Here is a 20,492-nt window from a genome sequence, read left to right on the forward strand (position 1 = left end):
ACGTCACAATAAATTAGAAAATGCACTCTGAAATCATTATTGGACTGTTCGACCTTTAACTAAGAAATTACGAGGCACGAATACCGTGCCGACTGGTTGTGAACACCACAGGCAATATTTGACGGTGGCAGCTGTCGTCGCATCGTAAACTGCAAAAGTTTTCATGCAGAATATTTTAACGCAACACAATGACGTCTACAGACAGTTCGGTGCGACCGGCCCTAATGTTGTTCCTTTTAAATCATCCACTATTCCGAGCTTCGGGTCACCGAGTTTAAATATTTATAGATTAGGAACATATCAACTCGGAGCATATCGTCTAATAGCTACCTAGCGCGGTGAGGTCGAAGGGGTCGTCGTGGTTGTTGGCGGCGCGCGGCCGCTGCGACAGCGCGTCGAACTGCTCCAGCTCCGACGACGGCGACGACAGCACGGACGGCGGCGACTTGCTCTGCAATGTTGTCGTAAGCTCCTTGTGAGGAATGGTCAGTGTTAGATGCGGGTTAGTTCTCATTACGTTACCCATCACCATCGTAAGCAGTAACCTTTAAATACAGTATTCGAGTACGCAGAATTTCGTACATTGCTGGTAGAAGTTTTTTTTTTTGTATCACATGTAGGTATAACGTCTATTATAATAAAATGTTGTAGGTATAAGACAATGTGCGAAAATCTGTGTGCTCTACAGAATCTTGAGATTTTTAAAAAAGTTTGGCGTGGGGTAATTTAATATTTACTATCTCTATTTCTCGAAAAGTACCTTCACTACTGGCATGGTAGTTCAAGTTTTGGAGATAAATGAATGATGAAATTTGAGTTCATTATTATTGTTACAAATTGGATTTCACGTCGATCGTTGTTAAATTTGACAACTTTATATATAGCAATTTATCAGTTATTAAAATATTGTGTCGAGTCTGAGTGAGTGGGGTAAGTATAGGAGTAGGTCGGCGGCGGTACCTGCGCGACGGGCGCCCAGGGGTCGGCGGGCGCGGCGGGCGCCCAGGGGTCGCGCGCCGGGCTGCCCGCGCCCGCCCACGCGTCCGGCAGCGTGTCCTGCGGGCACACTACACGTTCACCGCGAGTACACTCCTCGTGCCCGGCAGCTATGGCGCCCGGCTTTACAAAACAATACGAGTGGGGCGCCATACTTGACACCCACATGTTGCCATCAAAATTGTACGTTTTATAGCTTAACTTTACTCGGTGTCAAGGCACATACAATATTCAACCCCATATAGAACAAATGACCTACTAACTACTAACTACTGACTACTAACACAGCCATTTAACTTATTTTATAAACACACAACAAAGAATTTTGAAGCTAGCTGTAAATGTTTAGGTGGCAAATAGCTTGCAGTTTCTCTCTCTCCCACACACAGTATTAAAAACAATTGACACAGTTAACACAAAATTTAACTTCCAATAAAACGTTGAATATGCAGATGAAGAATTCACAACCTTGTAGAAAAGAAAGATCCATCCTTTGCACGATTATGTAACATTAAAAAAAATCGTGCCACAATCAATGTAACAAAATGTGCCGTTTAACTCAATCAGTGTGACTGCCGGTGGTCTACAAAAACGTTACATACCTACATTGTGCCGAACGCAATATTTTTAAACAGAACAGGTATTTTATGATTAGGAGCTATGAACATTTTAGCCGTGATTCAGCCTTAAATCATCTAGCAAACTAACTTTGTAGCGCACACGATACTCCACTCCTTACCATAGCATCAGAAAATATGCCGAAATCCGAGTCCTCGGGCCGATACTATGGGAGTAAAAATATATTACTCCATGTTTCTAACTTGCCTAAATTTATCTGATTACGCATTTGTCCCCTTTCTTTGGCTTACTTAATTGTTACTGTTAATTATCAGCATTCCAATGACTTAAAGCTTCGAATTGCCAAATATTCAAACAGTATTAGAACGAAATTTTCTATGGGCCCCTATTTATAAAAATTTTTGATGGCGTGATTCCATAACTTTCGGTATAAAATCTAGCAAACTAATTTAAGCATAAAAGTACAATACTCTCCTTACCATATTATCGGAAAATATGTCGAAATCCAAGTCCTCAGGCTAATAATATGGGAGCAGAAAAAATATTTACTAAATACTTCATTTTTCTAGTTTTCCTATTTTGCAACGATATTTGTTTAATTTTTAAATGACTTCAACTCCAGAACTTATGGATAAATTAATACTGAATTGAGAATACAAGTTGTGTCCGCCCACACTTGTATTGTAAGCGAATCAATCTTCATTTTGCTATGAATTCATTTTTAACCCCAAGGGTCCCAGGTAAACATAACGCCAAATACCCCTTAGTCCTACTGGTCTTTGACTTACTTATTTTGTATGAGATCACGTCGAAAAATTTCTGCCAACGCGATATCGCGTCCGCGGAACAAAGGGTTAATGCAAAAAATGAAGAAAATGAAATATGCCGACCTGTTTCTGTTGCGGCGGCGCGATGCCCCACGGGTCGGCGGGCGCGGCCGGCGCGGGCGGCGAGCCCAGGTTCACGTCCAGCAAGTCCAGTAAATGGGATTGCTGGGCTGGCTCCGGCTTTTTCTCCGCTCCTGGTGTCCTGAAATATAATATGTATGAGGAATCCGTAGATGACACAATGGAAGGAGAATTACAGAAAAATAACGATAGCTATATACCTACAGAGCGGTTTAAAATGAAAAAAAAACTTTAGAAGATACCGGGACTCTGCAAAACATTTTCTGGTCAAAATTTTACTCATATACGAGTTGAGATTAAAAAAATGTTTAATGTAGATCAACTCGATCTAGTTCAAAACAGGATTTAAAATCGGGTCATAAGTTATTCTAAAAGTATTTAGATCTACAACTAATTTTAAACAATTTGAATCACTTGACACAACACATAGTTAGTTGCATAGATGATAGGCAATAAAGTAATCGATAACTGCTAAAATATGAATTAAAACATTGTCTAAAAAATTGAAGTCAAGCAGGTTTTTGATCAAGTTTTCACACCATACCTATAGAATGAATTAATACGGTTGTTAAGATGAACAAAACTACGATGACGAATTAAGTTGTTATTAACTCAACCACGCGCAAATCAAACAGTAACAAGGAATTAGAAACCACAGATACACTACAATATGATAGGAGAGCCTTAGCTTTTCTAAGTCTTGATATGGATATTTTTCCTTTTTTACGGAAGCAATCACTAATTTTAACTCAATAGGAAGTATTACTGCAATGTTCTACCGCCAGAGTGCAGCACTAGCACCTTTCGTAAACCATAGAGTAACTCATACATACTGTGCCTTAAAGTGTTTTTTTGACAAGTTTTCACAGATAATAAAATATGATATTGATGCATCAAGACGCTTTGTTTACAAAGGGCCTACCGGGAAACGCGAAAATCGAAATTAAGTGATCTGCTCGAATATGCAAGTGATAGAGAGGTTAGATAACGAAATTTCGATTTACTTGTTTCGCGGTAGACCCTCAATGTGATGGATTGTGGTAGTGGCGCCCCCAACGCAGAGTTTCGCGTAACATTCCCTATTATTTCAATTTTGACATCAATGCACTCCATTTAATAAGCTTTTATTTTTAAGACTTAACAAAATATTGTTTGCTTCCGAAAAACTTGAATTGTACCAAAGACAAGACTTTATATTGTCGACATGAACGTTGAGCGTAGCAAAATAAGTAAAATATTACTTTTTCGTAAGATAGTAAGTAGATATAAGTATTTTAAAATAAGTCTGCGCCCAAATTTCGAGTCGGCTGTATTATTTTCCTGCAATGGATAAGGCAGTAAAGTATTGGCTATGAAGAGAGCAAAGCTACGAAGGGAATTTGGCGATCTAGGTTATTTTTATTTACCCAATTTGAAATAAAGACCTGTAGACAAATAAAAACATTCAAACATACATGTTTTGGTCAATTTCGAATTGTTTTTACATCAAAATATTTATTTCATAAATATAATAACAAAACTAACGTTACGCAATAAAACAAAATACTATATATATATTAATAGATAGGTAGACATTTATACATACATATATGTTTTCAAATCTACATTATACATATTCGGATTTATAAATCGAACGACTAACGGCATAGAGCGGTGGCAATCCGTACAGTTGTAGATCCAGTAGTATTCTGGCACGTCCAGATTTTCTAGCCTGGGGTATAGGCGCGGCCTAGGGGGAAAGGTGGGTTAGGAAAAGGAGTATATCATCGTGTCATGCACGACGACGTGTGCCTTGATACGTATTGTCATGTAATCAAAAGTTAGATTTGACTAATCTGCGCGTCATCGTGGTTAGTTATAGTAACTTCTAGTTGGGAAAATCGGAGTACTGACGAAATTTTTGTATGCTGATCCAAACTTGCAAACGCTCTTAAAATGTGATTTTGCGAAACCAAAATTGAGTAATAATTGTAGAATTTATTCGTTTACAAAGGGAAGCTAAATAAAAATTACTCCGATTTCACTGATCCATTGCTTAGTGTGATCTCACTGCAGATCGTGTTTTACCTCTTCTATCCCACTAGAAATCGAAGTAGATCTCGTACCAAATTATTGAGGGAGACAAATTACGTCATTGTAAACTAGACTTTAAAAGGGTAAAAATAAAGTATAATTCTCACTGCAGATCATGCTGCGACTGGCTGATGGCGAGCTGCAGCCGCACGTCGTCGGAGCGCCGCCGCCGCTCCTCCCTCTCCGCCTCCTCCCGGGACATGGCCAGAGCCAGCTGCAGTTGTAATTCCTCTTCGCCGGCCGTCAGCGGCCGCGCTAGCTCCGCGTCGCGACCGTGCCATTCTGCTGATTCGCTGTTTAACTGAAAACATATCACGTGTTGAGACTATAACCAACAGTTCAATCATTGGCGCTCTTTTAACAGTTGCCCATTAGTATCAGAGGAGCATATGGAATAATGATGAAAAGTGTAAATTTGTTCAAGAAACTGTTACTATAATAGTACCGCGCTAGAGATACTAGAATAGGTGTCAAAACAAAACGTGTTTAGAACTATCGCTGCTGAATGCGCTCGCGTTCTACGCATAACGCTGCTTCGATTTTACTTTACTTATGTTTTAAGAGGCGGTTATCGTGGAAGGCATGTTTAGTACAGAATTCACTATCGCCCAGTACGAAGCCCAGCTTCGCTAAGCATGTATACTCTGGCAAGCCAGTTTTTTCGGTAGAAAAAGCTGCAAATTTGAGAAATGTAAGCGCGAAACATCGATCTGTCATACAAATTTTGAATTCCGCGCCTCTTTCTACTGGCAAAATATACAATAAATGTAGGTATAATAAGCTTACGTTTTCAACAGGTGGGTACGGTAGGCTGCGGGGCGTCTAACGCGCCATCGCTGCCGAATGTGATCGGGCTCTGCGCGAAGCGCTGCTTTCCTAACAACCCCAGTACTTATATAGTTAAGTTACGTTTTCAACAGACCGATACAGTGAAGTGCAAAACTAATCTAGCGCGCCATAGTTGCCAAAGACCATTGCGTTTTGAGCTGGTTCGCTATCAGCCTGTTTCACTTGGCGAACACTAAGCTTGATGGAGGATGGAGGGCGTGTCCTGCGCGCCGTTGCAGCATAATGTGCTTGCGTTCTACGAGACGCTTAGCTGCGCAATCAGCACCGTATCAACTTGTATAAATTAGTAATTAACTTACGTTTTCAACAGGCGGGTACTGCGGGCTGGAGGGCGTGTCGAGCGCGCCGTCGCTGCCGAAGGCGCTGGCACTCTGCGCGAAGCGCTGCTTCGCTTTCAATGCTCGCGCGCGCTCGTTCTTCAACCGCTCGTCGTCTTTCAGAAGATTCACTAGCTGTTTCGCTTTCTCGCGCACGTTTAGACCTAGAATAATAGAAAAAACAAGTTTAAGGATATTAATGATAAATAATTAATATATAATTGAGGCCAGTTTGGTGTGAAAATGCAGCAACTATTTTTGACTTGCCAACTAAATAAGCGCAATGTCTTAGTTTTCCAATGTTTTATTATATCTAAATTTTTAAAGAAACTCAGATTACTACCCTTACGTAACCTAAAAGTAAGCTATTAATTGTATTGCCATTGTTTTCAGGTAAATTATGATGTCAAATAAAATAATTATATGCGACACCGCATATTTAAAATGAAGTCAAAATTACTTGCTAAGGGAGAAAAAATGTCTATGGAACTAAACAACCATCTAAAACCTAATTTTAATATGCGTCATAGCTATTCCTCCAATAAGATATATCACAGTTTTATCACAATATCATGAGCATCATCATTCTGTCAAATATAACATCCAGCTTACTTTATACGCATGACACATACGAACCCTGTCATCGGCATAAATTAAAAGTGAAATGAGAATGAGTAACACAAGGCCACGATCCGAATTTTAATATAGCTCGTAACACTATCTGATAACTGGCCGTTTAGCTGGATGCGATTAGGGAGTTATTGAACCAAAAAGACTTATAACTACTACTAGTGGTATCGACATAGGTCTGTTTGCTTTTGAATACTGTGTACCATGTGCGTTCACGTAATTTGCTGAAATCAGATACGTGACTAATACGTGAGATATGTTTCGGGGCTTAGCGTTAGGTTTGTTTGGAAATAATGTTTCGGTCTGATTTATGATATGCGAATGTAAAGAAATTGAGTGGCAAAACAAATAGAGTTGTTGGAAAACAAATTATGGAATTCAAACTATTTACATGTTACGTTTGCACTGTTGTAAGAACAGTGTGTGCATCAGCTTGTGGTATTTCAGAGGAGCCCCACTCAGCCCCGACGCCCTAGCCGGCTTAACACAGGCGCCGCGACAGTATCTCGCTCGCGAGAATGTTAAACTACCCATTAGTATTAACTCTATTTAATACAGTTCGCAAAAGATGTAGTCGGTCATAGACGGTAGTCTATCTCGCGGGCGAGATACTGATGCGACGCTCCTGTGCTAAGCCTGCAGCGCTCGATGCACATCTTTGTCTCCACATTCCAAAAGTATTGTACCTATCCACCGTGTACATCATTGTATCCACAGAGTTTTATGTTAACTGAATTTGTATTGTGTAGTTTTACAGAACTAATTAAAAAAGCTTACCCTGATCCTTCCACTCTTCCATATACTGAAAATCCTTTAAGGTATGTATAGCAAATATATTCTCCTTGCACTGCATTGCGACCTTCTCGCTGCCAGTCTTTATGAGGTACTCCATCAGCACCAGCGCCTTGTAGACGTGCCTCCAATTCTTGCCGTGATCGTTGAGCCGCTTCCATATCATCTGCATGATCTCCGTGAACGCCATCACATTGTAGGTGAGATCGGCGATCTCCGCCATCAGCGTGCTTGAGGGGCCCCATGGATCGTTTGATGTTGCCTCGCGCACTTTTACCTGAAGGATGGGTAATGATTTAACCTTTTGAATGCCATATTTTAGACAACCCTCTCATACGCCAAGAGCACGGGCGCAAGCATACGCTTTACATGAAAGCATGAAGGTACTTTGATGGCGTATGCCATTACAAATTTTCATGGCGGTCTGGACTAGACTACCTACTCTTGACGACTTTAAGTGTTCTTGGTGTCCAAAAGGTCACGAAGTGAAAGTCAAAGAGCAGGTAAGGTTTAAGTTTTTACCTACCATCATAATGTGCCATCTACTATGGCAAGACTATCTTCATAAACTCAGCAAGTTTCGTGGCTTAAATGCTGAACTCTATATTCTGTCTGGTGTATATGATATGACTTTTGGTCTATTTGGTTAGTAATCGTTCTTACCTGGGCATCGGAATAGTTGTGCGCGAGGTTTTTAATATTTCTCCTTAGGCCCGCCACGTTTACTTGCATATCGTCCCGTCCCCGGGGCATCTGAAAAACACAATAAAATTTTCAATAAATGTTCCCACTGTTCCCTAAAAAAATAAATAATAAATAATTTAAAAGGTGCTTTCGATCGTTTTTAGATCCCTGTGAGTTGAGGGGTTAATGGGTGGAGATGGACGGGAAAAAATACGGGACGCCATACTTGACAGTCCCGTATATACGGGACGTATGGCAACCCTAGGTATATAGGTCACAGTAAATATTATTATCCACTCTGTGCTTTAGTCTCCACTAGAAGAAGTCTAGAATTCAAATAAAAAAGACGAAGCCTGCGCTGTGGATTTTGATTTTAGATGATGGTTGTGTTTTAGTTCTTACGCTTTCGTTTAATAAATCAATAATTTATGCTTTGAATAAACAAGACAAATCTAACTTGAACGGAAACTTCCCTTGCTAATAGCAACGAAAACGAAATGAAAAATAGTAAATAATTACTTTTTACGTTAGGGAGTTACCATTAAACTTTCCAAACAGAAGAGATAAAAAAGGATAGTAAAAATATAAGGAAAGGATACTCGTGATATAAAAAAGTATCGATATCGATATAGGTTCCTAGAAGACGTCTCTTCATATTCCACAAATCATTAAACCTCAGTCTTGGTTTAATAAAATTGCCCGCCAAGAGCAATTAAAGACAATGCAATATGATCACCTACCTACCTGGCAACCTACGTCAGTAAAATACATAGTTTAATTTGTAATGCAGTGCATAAACCGATTGATTAAATACATCGTTTATACTCGCCGATAAAACTACTTAAGGATAATGGTTTAATATGTTCTTCAAGGTGAACTGACTTTATAGGAATTAAAAAAAGAAGTAACTTCCTTCCTTCCGCGTTAACAAACGACATCGGTAGAGGCATCGCTTCGTTGTGCAGTCATGGTCACATAAAAATGCTGTTTCAACTTTTAGTACTTATTGTAGTAGTCACGGGACTTTGGAAGATTTAAGAAGCTACGTAAATAAATCCAAAACGAGAGAAACATCAACGAAAAAAAAACTCGAAAACTTTGCTACGGCACAAAACATTGCTGACATTTTCTCTCAAACTCGTCGATTAAACATTTATAATTTAAACCTTTACTATAGGTATCTAGATTTATTCCTAGACTAGATTGGGTACAAGTATATGATCTAGTCACGCTCTCAAAGGACTGGGTTCCAATGTATAAAAGTAGTATACATAATCTGGTTTGCTCAAGACTCCTCTAATATAATCAGTAAATTTCCTTAAGGCCTTCCTTTGAACTAAAAGCTAAAACTTATGTAATTTTATTGCTAAACTAAAAGACTAAAACAACTAAATTCAAGATTTTTTTATGGGGTTGTCATTCAATAGGTAATTATTTTAGAGAAGGCAGTAGGTACCATCATAATCTGTCCAGTATGTGATGGTTGTTCTTGTCTACGTGACAGTGTGATAAAACGGTGTCCGTCACTTTCTATCCCGCAATGTTAGAAGGTGACGGTTATTTTATCACGCGGATAAAGCGATTCAAAATATGCCTGCTGCCTCTTGAACGCTACTTACAGCAGAAATAAGAAACAGAAATGGAAGAAACCCACGTATTGCTAACACACAGTTCTATCTATCATTGACAAATATTTTGGGTGCCGATCAGTAGTGGTTTCACCCCAACAACCGGTAAATGACAATGATGATGCAAAGTCACAAACACGACAGCTACAATGTCGCTTCCCAGGTCAATTCATTATCCTGTAAAGCATAATCGTCGTTCTTTTGTTTTCTGTCTCCAAGCCCGCTATGACCGATTGCGCACTCTTTGTTTTGGCATCAAGCTATCTTATCAACTGATACGCGAATTAAACGAGATAAAGAAGGCTCTAGAAATATGAAAGTTGTGTTAACAATTATTATTTTGATAGACAAAATGGTTTATTTGACGTAAATGAGTCAAGCCAATTAGATCTCGGAGACCTGTCATCATTTACGAGGTTCCTTTAGCTACTTACATTCGCACACATTCCATACATTAGGTTTTTTAGGCTTCTATGATGATTCAAACCAGTCAACCAACCAAAAATCTAAGACATAAAGACCAAGAACAGCCGCAGACAAGTCGGAGGGACAAGGCGCTTTGATTTCCGAGATTTTCTAAAGCACATAATTAAAAGCTTCAGGTTGACACGCTAATCGTGTAAAAATCGCGGGATTATCATACTACTTATCATAAAACTTTGTAATAGTTTTCATCGCGCAACAACGGGGGAGCGCAGCAGCGCAGCGCTATGTGTAAATGCGTATTCTGTGTCTTGCACTATTATTTTCATATTTACCTTGACATCGTTAGTTGCATAGAAATATTGGAAAGGTATTGTGAAATTTAATTGTTTACGTAAACAATTTTCACGTTGTTATTTGCTGCAAATTTCTCTAAAACTTGTGGCTAACTTAAGATAGGTAATATTTAAATAAATTACAAAGATCCCCTATATGATCCATTCCACATATTTTGTACCTTAAATTGTCTACATTTTACAAATAGGTTTCATGATATTAAAAGTTCTATCCTTACCTCCAATGTAAGAACATAATGAGACTTAATATTATTAAGACTGAGAAACCATATCAAGTAGAATACAAACCAAATCTGACATGCACGCGCTACCACAATACGCCCGCTTGGTCAATTAGAGCCAGATTTGGGAAACAACCCACGGGGATGAACTCCATATAATCATTTTCAACTTTATAGAGAATAAAGGCAAAGCATTCAACCTTGTTATATTTATTTAAATCCATGTTCCGCAGTACAAAAGCTACAAAGAGACTATTTCGGGTGCACGTAAACAAAGACGTTTACGCGGCTAGTGACCCGCGGGACGCAGATAAAATGGACCTAATTGTTGAATTATAGCGGAAGTTTACATATTTATGCTATCACTGTTGAATTGCACGAAGATAGGGAATTTACGGCCATTTCTATGAGCTAATTTCCTACAGATATGTGGCCGTAAGGCCGTATAGCCAACACTAGTACATGATAAAGATGGCACAAACGCAAAAGTTTGAGACGATTGTAGGGATGCTTAATATTTGGAACTCTATTTAGCAAAAGCAACTAATTTAGATAATATTGGCACACACGTGTATGTAGCGAGAACCTGGATTAAAGCATAACATTTTGATTTCAAACATCATCCTCTACTTATAAGTACTAAAATAGGTACGTTTGTATGGGAGTGTGATTATTGATTAACGAAACCGAAGTCACGGGCATTAATCTAGCTATGTCATAAATAAAACTAAATATAGTGTGCTCATGGTAGAAAATGGTGTTGTCACTCTGACGAGTCATGTTTACAATATGTACATTAACTGATATAAAATGATACCTTTGTAAACAGATGTGTATAAAGAAAAATATATTCATGATAACGGTCAAACAAATGTTACGCAAATTCTTTATAGCACTAAAGGAAGCTGGCAAAGTGCAATGTCTAAATGGATATACGTTGAGATTTACTACTTTGGACTTACTTTTCACGGTTATTTGTTAACTCAAAAAACGCCGAAGTAACGTGGTGCCGCGATTTCTGCCAACAACATAAACATTCATACAAATTTGAATATACAACGTGCAAACCATTTGTTAATGGATATCAGAATAACAACATGCTGACGTCAAGTTTTTTCAGTATGAGTAACAATTGTAATATAAGCTCCTGTAAACAATTAGGCACACAGCCGAATTTCACATAGGTACTGTAGCCATGGGACTTTTTATGTATCAAAACTTCACCCGACTCTTTTTAGGGTTTTCTGTATTTGTTTTACACCTCGTAGAACCAAAACTCATATTAGAAAAATTAAATCTAAGATTTAGACTGACGTTCTACAGGCTGTAATCTACAAATATTTGGCAGCTTTGATGTAAAAAGTCCCTTGGCTGTGATACCATAAGGTGCATGCTAAATAACACTAATATTACATCATGATTCGACATAATCAAGAATTTTTTTAGTCCAACTGGACATCAGAATTCGGATTTTATTTCTCTTTTAATAACAAACAGACAAACAATAGAGAGTAGATAAACTACATAAAAGCCTGAAAAATAATTTGACGCCGCATCATAAGCACAAAACCATCAAATGTGTTAGTAAATAAATAAATCACCCTTAAACATGTTATACTATATCACTATTATAATGTACACGCATGCTATCATTATAATTATGTACAAAACTACGCACATATAGCAAAATATACCAAGTGTTTGTCATTTGTGCACGAAATGTCGCGAGCCAGCAGCTCTAGGAGTTACTGAGTGAAGCGGAGGCGGCTGTTAGGCTCGGTCCACACTGAACATTGGTGCAACATAAGATAAACTATATGGTTGGCATATTTATACTAAATATACTGTAGTAAAGGCGTTTTAACTAGCATTAAGCGTATCTTGGGTCCATGCGCTGTACATATTCGTAGTATTTTAGCCCCCGATAAACAAGAAGTCATTCATAACACTATACGTAAGTACTCCACATTAACATCCACGTTATCAAATTAATGCCAGTGATTGTCTAGAGTCAGACCAAGCTAAGTTGGTAACGATTTGGATAGCCCAGCCTGTGCAAGTGCTAAGTAAACGCCATAATGTCATAGAAGTTTGACTTTTAAAATAACACTTGCACTGTCTGGGCTGTCAAAATCGCTGCCAACTTGGTCTGACTCTATAGCGTTCCGTACAATATTATTGCGTGATTGCTACAATAAGCGTGTCAAAGTTAAAACTATTGTTCTTAGACGACGACCACATCCAGTAGGAGACAATACAATATTAGGTAACTAAAATTGTAAAACTTGAGTTTACTTTTATTCTGAAGCAGTACCATAAATTCCCACAATAATTCCAACTAAAACCACGCAAATAATATTATGATAACAAGTGAGCATTTTTAGTTAAGGTGTTATCCCATTAAAATTACGTATAGGTCGTAAAATTGCAATGAAATGAGAGCTGTTACGATCGAAGCAAAAAGCGATAAAAACCTTGTAAAATAATGATGGTATATGTGAGACAAGCCTTAGAGGGGTGACTTTTAACACGGTTAGTGGGAGGAAGCCTTACGGTGCAGACGGCGTGCCCTGAGCGATGCCAGAGGCGAAGCTATCGTAAATATTATGAAGGAATGTGTTTTGAGTTCGACATATATTTAAGTGCGGAACTATAACCCCTTAGTAAGAGAGTAAAAATAGGTAGATCAATAATGCAAAGCAGATTACTTTTGTTAACACTATTATTTCTCTAACGAAACCTTATCTTCTTATCACCTAATCATCTAAAAACTAAGTGACATCTCCAGATTCAGAGCCCGCAGCGACACATGACAGTTTCAAAAGAAAAATCGTAATTCGAGACGTACTCGGTGGATATAGGTACCATCTGGTTCAAATTTGCAAGGAAAGTTTATGAATGATTTCAGTCATAACTTGCCCATGCACTTTTGAACCCTACTGTACCTAATTGTTACCGCCAAAACACGATTATACGTCAACTTACGAAAGTCTGTCGGGTGCTTTATACATGTTACAACATAGTTCGATTTTTTTGTCGGTGGGACTTAAACTGAAAACGTTACATAGGGTGAAATAGTTGCTAAGTTGAACCAACGTATAATGCTTTTGCATGCAAATGGCAACATCTAGGTGAATAGATAACATACCAACTACATTAATAAAGATTGGTTTGCAGTTTCAAGAACGGTTCATCTAAAATAATGGGCTCAAATCATGAAATAACGACCGACCGACTGAATTTGTAAAATAGGGTTGCCGCGCTTGTAAAACAACTAGAGTAATCTGCATGAGGTTGTACACCTATATGTATACAATGGACAAAAGGGACAAAAAGTATTTATAATGTTACAGTTAAGAAATGATGCCATTGATTGAAAATAGGACAAGACGAATGTACACTCTACAGACACGGTCATAAACGCATAAACACTTTTTCACCTTACATAATTGAAATAAAGTGAAAGTTGAGTTGACTGAATACCTAAATGCCAAGTGACCGAAGTCCAACTCGGTTTGATAGTGTTTTACGCAAATCAGAATTGGCAAATGACCACCTAGTTCAAACGTCACGCCATCGCAGCATCAGCCCTAGGTGTTACGGTACAGGTGCGCGAGCGCAGAGGTCGACGACCGACGACTATCGGGTACAAAACGACCAAATCCCGCATGGATTCAGTGATTTATTACACAATACCTACTATTCATCTCTGTCATAATCTATGCTGCGAATAGCTATGCATAGCTTAATATTTTGACATGTCAAAAACTCGTACTATTTGCCGTTTTGCTTTAGCGTAGTAGCGTTATCATTGGATTCATTGGGTTCTTGCGAGTTATGAATGTTATGATCGCGTTCTATTGGACTTACAAGCAAACGTTGTAACCGTCTGAGTATCAGTTTAACGAAACTTGTACAGTCAAGTGTAAAAATATGGGTGTACACATCTTACTCAAAAATATGTCCCATAGCATCTTATTCCAGTGTAATAAGAGCGTAGTACCATATTTATGAGACGATTCTTTCGATACATATTTTTGCACTTGACTGTACATTACAATGCCTTTGAAATCTACGTACCTCCTATTTGCACGTTCCTACGTTCGTCTAGTTCATATTCAATTTGAGAGAGAGCGTAATTGTATGATCTTTGGTTTATAATGGTTCAGATGTAAGTGTGCAATTAGGTCACGGACTGCTTCCAAAATTAAGAGGTGGACCGTGCGTGGACCAATAGAATTGCAGTTCTTCGTAATCAAATTTTATTGTCTGACTTACTAAAATGACTTAAATATAAAGTCAAAGGCCAAAGACCAATTGTTTCTTGAATAGAGAAACATTATTATGTATTGCAGATTTGAAAAGAGATCGCAAATGAGTTTACAAAGTAAATTCGCACATGATTCCAATTTCCGCTTCCTCTACGGCGAATAAACAGTGACTAAATATCAGATCGCACTTTGTACTGGCGTCAGAAGTCAGAACTGTGCATCATGTTTCTTGACTTGAAGCAACGAATGGGAATTAGGAGTTTTATGTGTTTTTAATACATTGGGATTATAATTACTGCCAGTAGGTATAGGAACGTTTCACATACCTTCACTCATAGATAAAAATAGAAAAATTGAGAGACAGCTTTCCTCGCGTTTAACGATGGGAATATTCATCGTAACCGATAAGTTTTTTGGATCAAAGATCCTCCTTTTGAAAACTCATTTGAACAGTTCGGCTGCCATCAAGGCCAGCAAATCAGATTTACCTAAAAATAGGTGTGATACGAGAAATCAATAGAGCGAGGTATAAGGTAAGGGAGGTCAAGGCTCCGGTGCTAACTAGCCGACCTCGTGAGTGGTAACATTGGTAATTATAAAGTTATCTTTTAACGTTAATGTACTAAAACTACGGTTTAGAGAAACGATTCTAGGTAAACCAGAAGTAAAGTTTCTCAAGGCAAGATGGCGACGATATGGCAGACCAAAGTAGAAGTCACAGGAAATTGAATCAATAAATATTAATAAATAAATATTATAAGTTATAAGACATCCTTACACAAATTGACTAAGTCCCACAGTAAGCATTGACCTAGATATAGAGCGGGAGCGCAGGGCATTGGCCGTAAGGTCTAACATGCTCGCCCGCAGGTTTGCTCGATGCTCAAGAGAAATAAAAATTGTGCTTTTTAAAGCTTTCAATCAATCATTTTACTCGAGCAGCCTGTGGGTGAAGTATTCGAAAAAAGCCTTAAATGCCCTGCGCGTGCAATATAATAATGCACTCAGAATGTTGTTGGGGTTGCCCACATGGTGTAGTGCATCGCGCATGTTCGCCGAGGCCCATACAGACGATTTTCACGCGATTATACGAAAGCGAATCGTCTCGATGATGGGCAGGCTTAGGGGCAGTACCAACAGCATTCTGGAAGTAATTGCAGAGAGGGTTGAGAATCCTATACTGGCGCATTGGATTCGCCAAGTTATAGGATTTTTGAAATTTAGAAAATAGGTTAGGTATTTTAGTTGTAATATTATAATAAGTACAAAATTAACATTAGTTCCTAAGTTATACTAACAAATATGGATGGTTGTAAAATCCGAAATAAATATTTTCAATTTCAATTTCAATTTCAAATTAAGAATAAGATCTGGACGCATATGTCAGGTCTCAACAAGGGTACAAGAACTACCGGTCCCGACCAAGTGCGACGCATTTTACACCCTCGAAGGGTACAGATGGAACCCCAACAAAAAATTAAATCAAAGACAGATCGAAAACGAGTCTTTTAGGTAATGTAGCTAATTTATAAGCTAAAAATTCAGTACCTACATGCAAAAAATTAATTATAATATTTATATAAATATCTGGAAAATTAAGCTAGAGTTAGACCAAGACAAGTCTGCAACGATTTTGATAACACACGCAGTGCAAGTGTTATTTATAGGTACGTCATAATCTCATAGAAGTTTGCCGCTTAAAATAAAACTTGCACTACGTGTGCTATCAAAATCGTTGCAGACTTATTTTAGTCTAACTCTATGTAACTTGCTTGTTTTCTTCGCCGATAATTCGTCTTAAAAAATAAGTCAAAACAAATTTTGCGATACAAATTCACGGTATTTACGTGCTGGCACGTTATATGGGTAAGTACCTCAACCTAATGTCGCTAACAATGCGAATGTGACACAAACATCGGTGTTATTCACCTCTAAACTCTTATCGGCTAAGTCGTGCCTTATCAATTTCCTTTACGACCAAATTTGGCAAAACAGAATGGTTTTATAATCAGAATTCTGAGGAATTACCTCTGATTATTATTTAAGAAAATATATGGTAACCAAGTTAGGCTTACTGTTTTGAAACCGGAGTTGTGGGCTCCTGGCTTGAAGTGAACCAATTACTTTTCTAAGCTTATTTGAACCTTATTGTGTATACAATTTACTTTGCGATAAAAAAAGTGTATCTATAAGGAAATTTAGTCAGGTAAGTATGGTGGGTGACAGACCAATAATTTTGGGGACTATCTGACACAGATCAACCTAGCCCCAAACTAAGCAAAGCTTGTACTTCTTCTTCTTCAACCTAGCGTTCTCCCGGCCTAGCGCCAGGGTCCGCTCTCCTACTCAATCTTCTCCACTTCGCCCGATCTTCGGCATCCTCAGATGTGAGATTGCTCTCCACCATGTCCGCTCTCACGACCTCCAGCCAGCGCTTCTTAGGCCTACCGCGGCCGCGTGATCTAGGGCCTTGGACAGTGAGGTTGAGGCATCTATTTCCGACGTAGTCTACTGGTCTGCGGCTTATATGGCCATACCATCGTGTAAGGATACTGTTTAGTTTATATAGATATTTTGTCATTATAATACATTTTTCTAGATTAAATAAGCTAACTATAGTATTAAAAGTATTTGTAACGATCGATCACGTGAAGAGTCACGTGATCGATCCCTCCATCTTAAATATTGAACGAGCATTCGGGAGGTGACATTCGAACGATGACAGTCGAACGATGACAGTCGATGCAAATTACAAGTGGTTACGTTGATTGTATTATTAGCAGGTCAGTACGTTTTGTTTTGTTAGAACTCGATACAATATAATTGCTTGTCTGAGCGACAAGCGTACTACTGTCGTGTGGTTAGTTAGATTGGAAGAGGTTATATTCATTGTGCCCAATAAATGTATTTTGATCACACCTACCGTTCTTTTCATATTATGGTTAGACCCCTTATATCTCAGAAGTGAGGATAGGCGAGTATTTTAACAAATCACTCGTTTATCCCGCCTGCAAAAGTTAATTAATCGGCCCTGGCACAATGAATACAATTACTGACGCATAACGACGGATGATATTGTTTGTCTATGTTTGACCACTTATTTTGACTAATAATTTTTTTATGTGAGGTTAGTGCTCACACTTAAATAATGTTAGCTTATAAGACAACTAAATAAATAAAAATAGTAAACGAAAAAATAAAATATTGTAATGTAATAACATCATAAAACTGAATTAGCTTACGTGAGAAATATTAAACGAGTGCATACGTTAAAAGTAAAACGTATGCTTGTCAGGACAGATCCTGAGTTGTTAGGACAAAAATAACAGTTACATATTTTACACTAGATAATTATAATTTCCTCCTCCTACTTGCATCGGTTTCCTCATCACTGAAGGTAGTTGCCACTTCGAGGGAACAGTTTCTCTTTGACAATTTACCGCCACCTCCATCTGTCGCCAAATGTAGGGCACCGTGGAGCCCGGATTGGTGGCGTGGAGCGTGGATTAATTTCCAATAAATCCAATAAGTAAAATATAAAACCTAAGGTGGATTGTTGCATTTTAATTAGAATATTTTCATTTTTACTTCATTATACAATTAATTTCAATTACAACGGTCTGATTTAATAATGTTTTGATTGGTTCGCAATCAGCGACGGAATATATATATAGACAACGCTCTCCATAGAAAATACTAGCCATACTGACACTGACAGCTACCCCTTCACCGTGAATATATCCTTGCAGCTTCGAATTATATTCAATAAACTAATTCCTGCTATTAAACAAAAAGTTGTGATTGATCAATAAAAGTTTTGATTGCCTATAATAAAATTCTATGCGTCAAACCGTTGTTGCGTTACAATATTTTGGCGTTGTCAAATCTTACAATAATTTTACTAAGATGGAACCAATTCATATAAATTATTGTTTGACGCGTATTTATTGTCAAGATTAGGCATGTTTATACTTTATAAGTGTATGTCGGTACATACAAAATTTGAAACGTAATGTTAATATGTATTATGTATTTTGGAACAATGAAAGTACATACAAAATTTTATAAAATGCCAGTGTTGAATGTTTCCCAAGTTTAATATACGTTTTTAGTTATGTATCAATAAAATGTAAATAATACAAAACAACAACGCAATATGGAAAGAAACCTGAAGTTAAAATATTATAAGTGAGACGACGTTTTATTTTAAAATTTAATAAATTATTTAACTATTTATCATACGACCTTTTGTTGGGATGTTACTAGATTCAATTGAACTCTCCGAGATATTTTCAGTACGTGCCATCTGAAATATTATTCTTAACTGAATATATTGTTTTGTTTTAAATATAATACATATGAAATAACCAAAAATATAAGTAAGCGTAAGAACAACCTTATCTTCAAGTCCCACTTATCCATTTTCTGTCTGATAGTAATAAATTTCTTTGAAATGTACGCTACAAATTCGCGTGTTTGGCTAGGGAACCAAGTGAATCAACCTGGTGACTGCCTGTTTAAAGTAACAGCATTTTTGTCCAAAGAATTTTCTGTTCCGGTCAGGGATTGTGCAACCGGTTTTATTTAATACCTGTAAATAAATTCTCAAACTAATACCGCTATAAAAATAATAGCTATATTCCTATTAGAGGTATTGTTTTGATTTTGCTTTTGTTTTTACCGTTATATATAGACTATTTACAATATTAAATACCTTTATTCAATACCGCCATTCATTGTACTTGAAAGGTAAGATGTCAATCAGACACTACTACTAAATCACAACAAATAGGTACTGTAACGTCACGTGATAATATTTTGCATAGCTGGCTGAAGTGTAGTAGTAGTACCTAGATTAATATTATTTGCTTCTGAAAGTAAATTATTTAAGTAACGATGTCCTTCATTTTTATTCGCAAAGGAAAAGCCTTGCCAAAGTACTAAGTCTGAAATATTCTGACAATTTAGCAATACGCAAAGCGCAACATCTTCGAAGTCACAAATAAAGGAGTGTATTGACATTGACATGTATAACCGGTAATGGTTTTTAAGGGTAAAATGTCAAATACAGATATTGTTGTCTAATGGCAAAATCACTAATAGACATGATGCCTGTAATCAAAGCTTTAGTGATAAAAATTGCGAAATACAACTATAACCGGTTATACCTAATTTTAAACCGGTAGTCAGAAAACCGGTAACGATCCTTTGTGAAACTTGAATAAATAAAACAGGAAGTTTATCGGCAAGAAATTTGCACCGTACTTGATATTTTACATAAGAACAAGTAATTGGAGTTCCTTTAAAGTAAAATGTTGCATAACGCCATCTCATTCTGTCACCCCGTATCAAAGTATGCCCAAAAGGGCATGAGTTATTATGAAACTAATACATATAGTTACGACATTTGGTTTAGCGTATTAGTCTACAACAGTCTGTTAATTTAAATAATTATTTATCATGTTTAGGAATTAAACTTACACAAACCAATTAATCTCATTCTTCTTCTTGTGTTGTATTGAATTTTTGGTACCAATAAACGCACAATAAGGCATTTGATATAGGTTTCTGAATTAATAATTTTGTATGGGCTGACATGTTATGCCACAGAAGGCTGCTGTCGTACTAAAGCTGTCTAATTCCGCCTAGTACAGTCAATTCACTGATTTAAACCTTCACGATTTTTACACATCTTTAACTTATACAAATGGGACTTAATCGCTTAAGTTTTAAATTTACCTCCGACGTTTCAAGGACGGTGTTGT

The 20,492-nt window shown here is 37.5% G+C and overlaps 1 protein-coding gene across 7 annotated transcripts in view; it reads right to left on the reverse strand.

The window, feature by feature from the left end:
- The window catches only part of LOC133522036 (epsin-2), a 41,128-nt gene that overhangs the window by 12,519 nt on the left and 8,117 nt on the right, over nucleotides 1–20,492 (reverse strand). For 2 of the 7 annotated variants that reach the window (XM_061857204.1, XM_061857207.1), the window contains exons 2-10: nucleotides 11,419–11,474; nucleotides 7,808–7,897; nucleotides 7,130–7,421; nucleotides 5,705–5,886; nucleotides 4,664–4,857; nucleotides 3,890–3,907; nucleotides 2,466–2,604; nucleotides 961–1,056; nucleotides 331–472 (exon numbers count right to left, since the gene is read on the reverse strand). In XM_061857204.1, the coding sequence (XP_061713188.1) occupies nucleotides 331–472; nucleotides 961–1,056; nucleotides 2,466–2,604; nucleotides 3,890–3,907; nucleotides 4,664–4,857; nucleotides 5,705–5,886; nucleotides 7,130–7,421; nucleotides 7,808–7,897 (1,153 nt within the window). In that variant the 5' untranslated portion in view covers nucleotides 11,419–11,474. Of the gene's footprint in view, nucleotides 1–330; nucleotides 473–960; nucleotides 1,057–2,465; nucleotides 2,605–3,889; nucleotides 3,908–4,663; nucleotides 4,858–5,704; nucleotides 5,887–7,129; nucleotides 7,422–7,807; nucleotides 7,898–11,418; nucleotides 11,475–12,134; nucleotides 12,520–20,492 lie in introns of those variants that run through there. The other 5 variants (XM_061857206.1, XM_061857210.1, XM_061857211.1 and 2 more) reach the window with 5 other exon arrangements.

The sequence above is a fragment of the Cydia pomonella genome, chromosome 10 (assembly GCF_033807575.1).
Source record: "Cydia pomonella isolate Wapato2018A chromosome 10, ilCydPomo1, whole genome shotgun sequence".
Classification (NCBI taxonomy): Eukaryota; Metazoa; Arthropoda; class Insecta; order Lepidoptera; family Tortricidae; genus Cydia; species Cydia pomonella.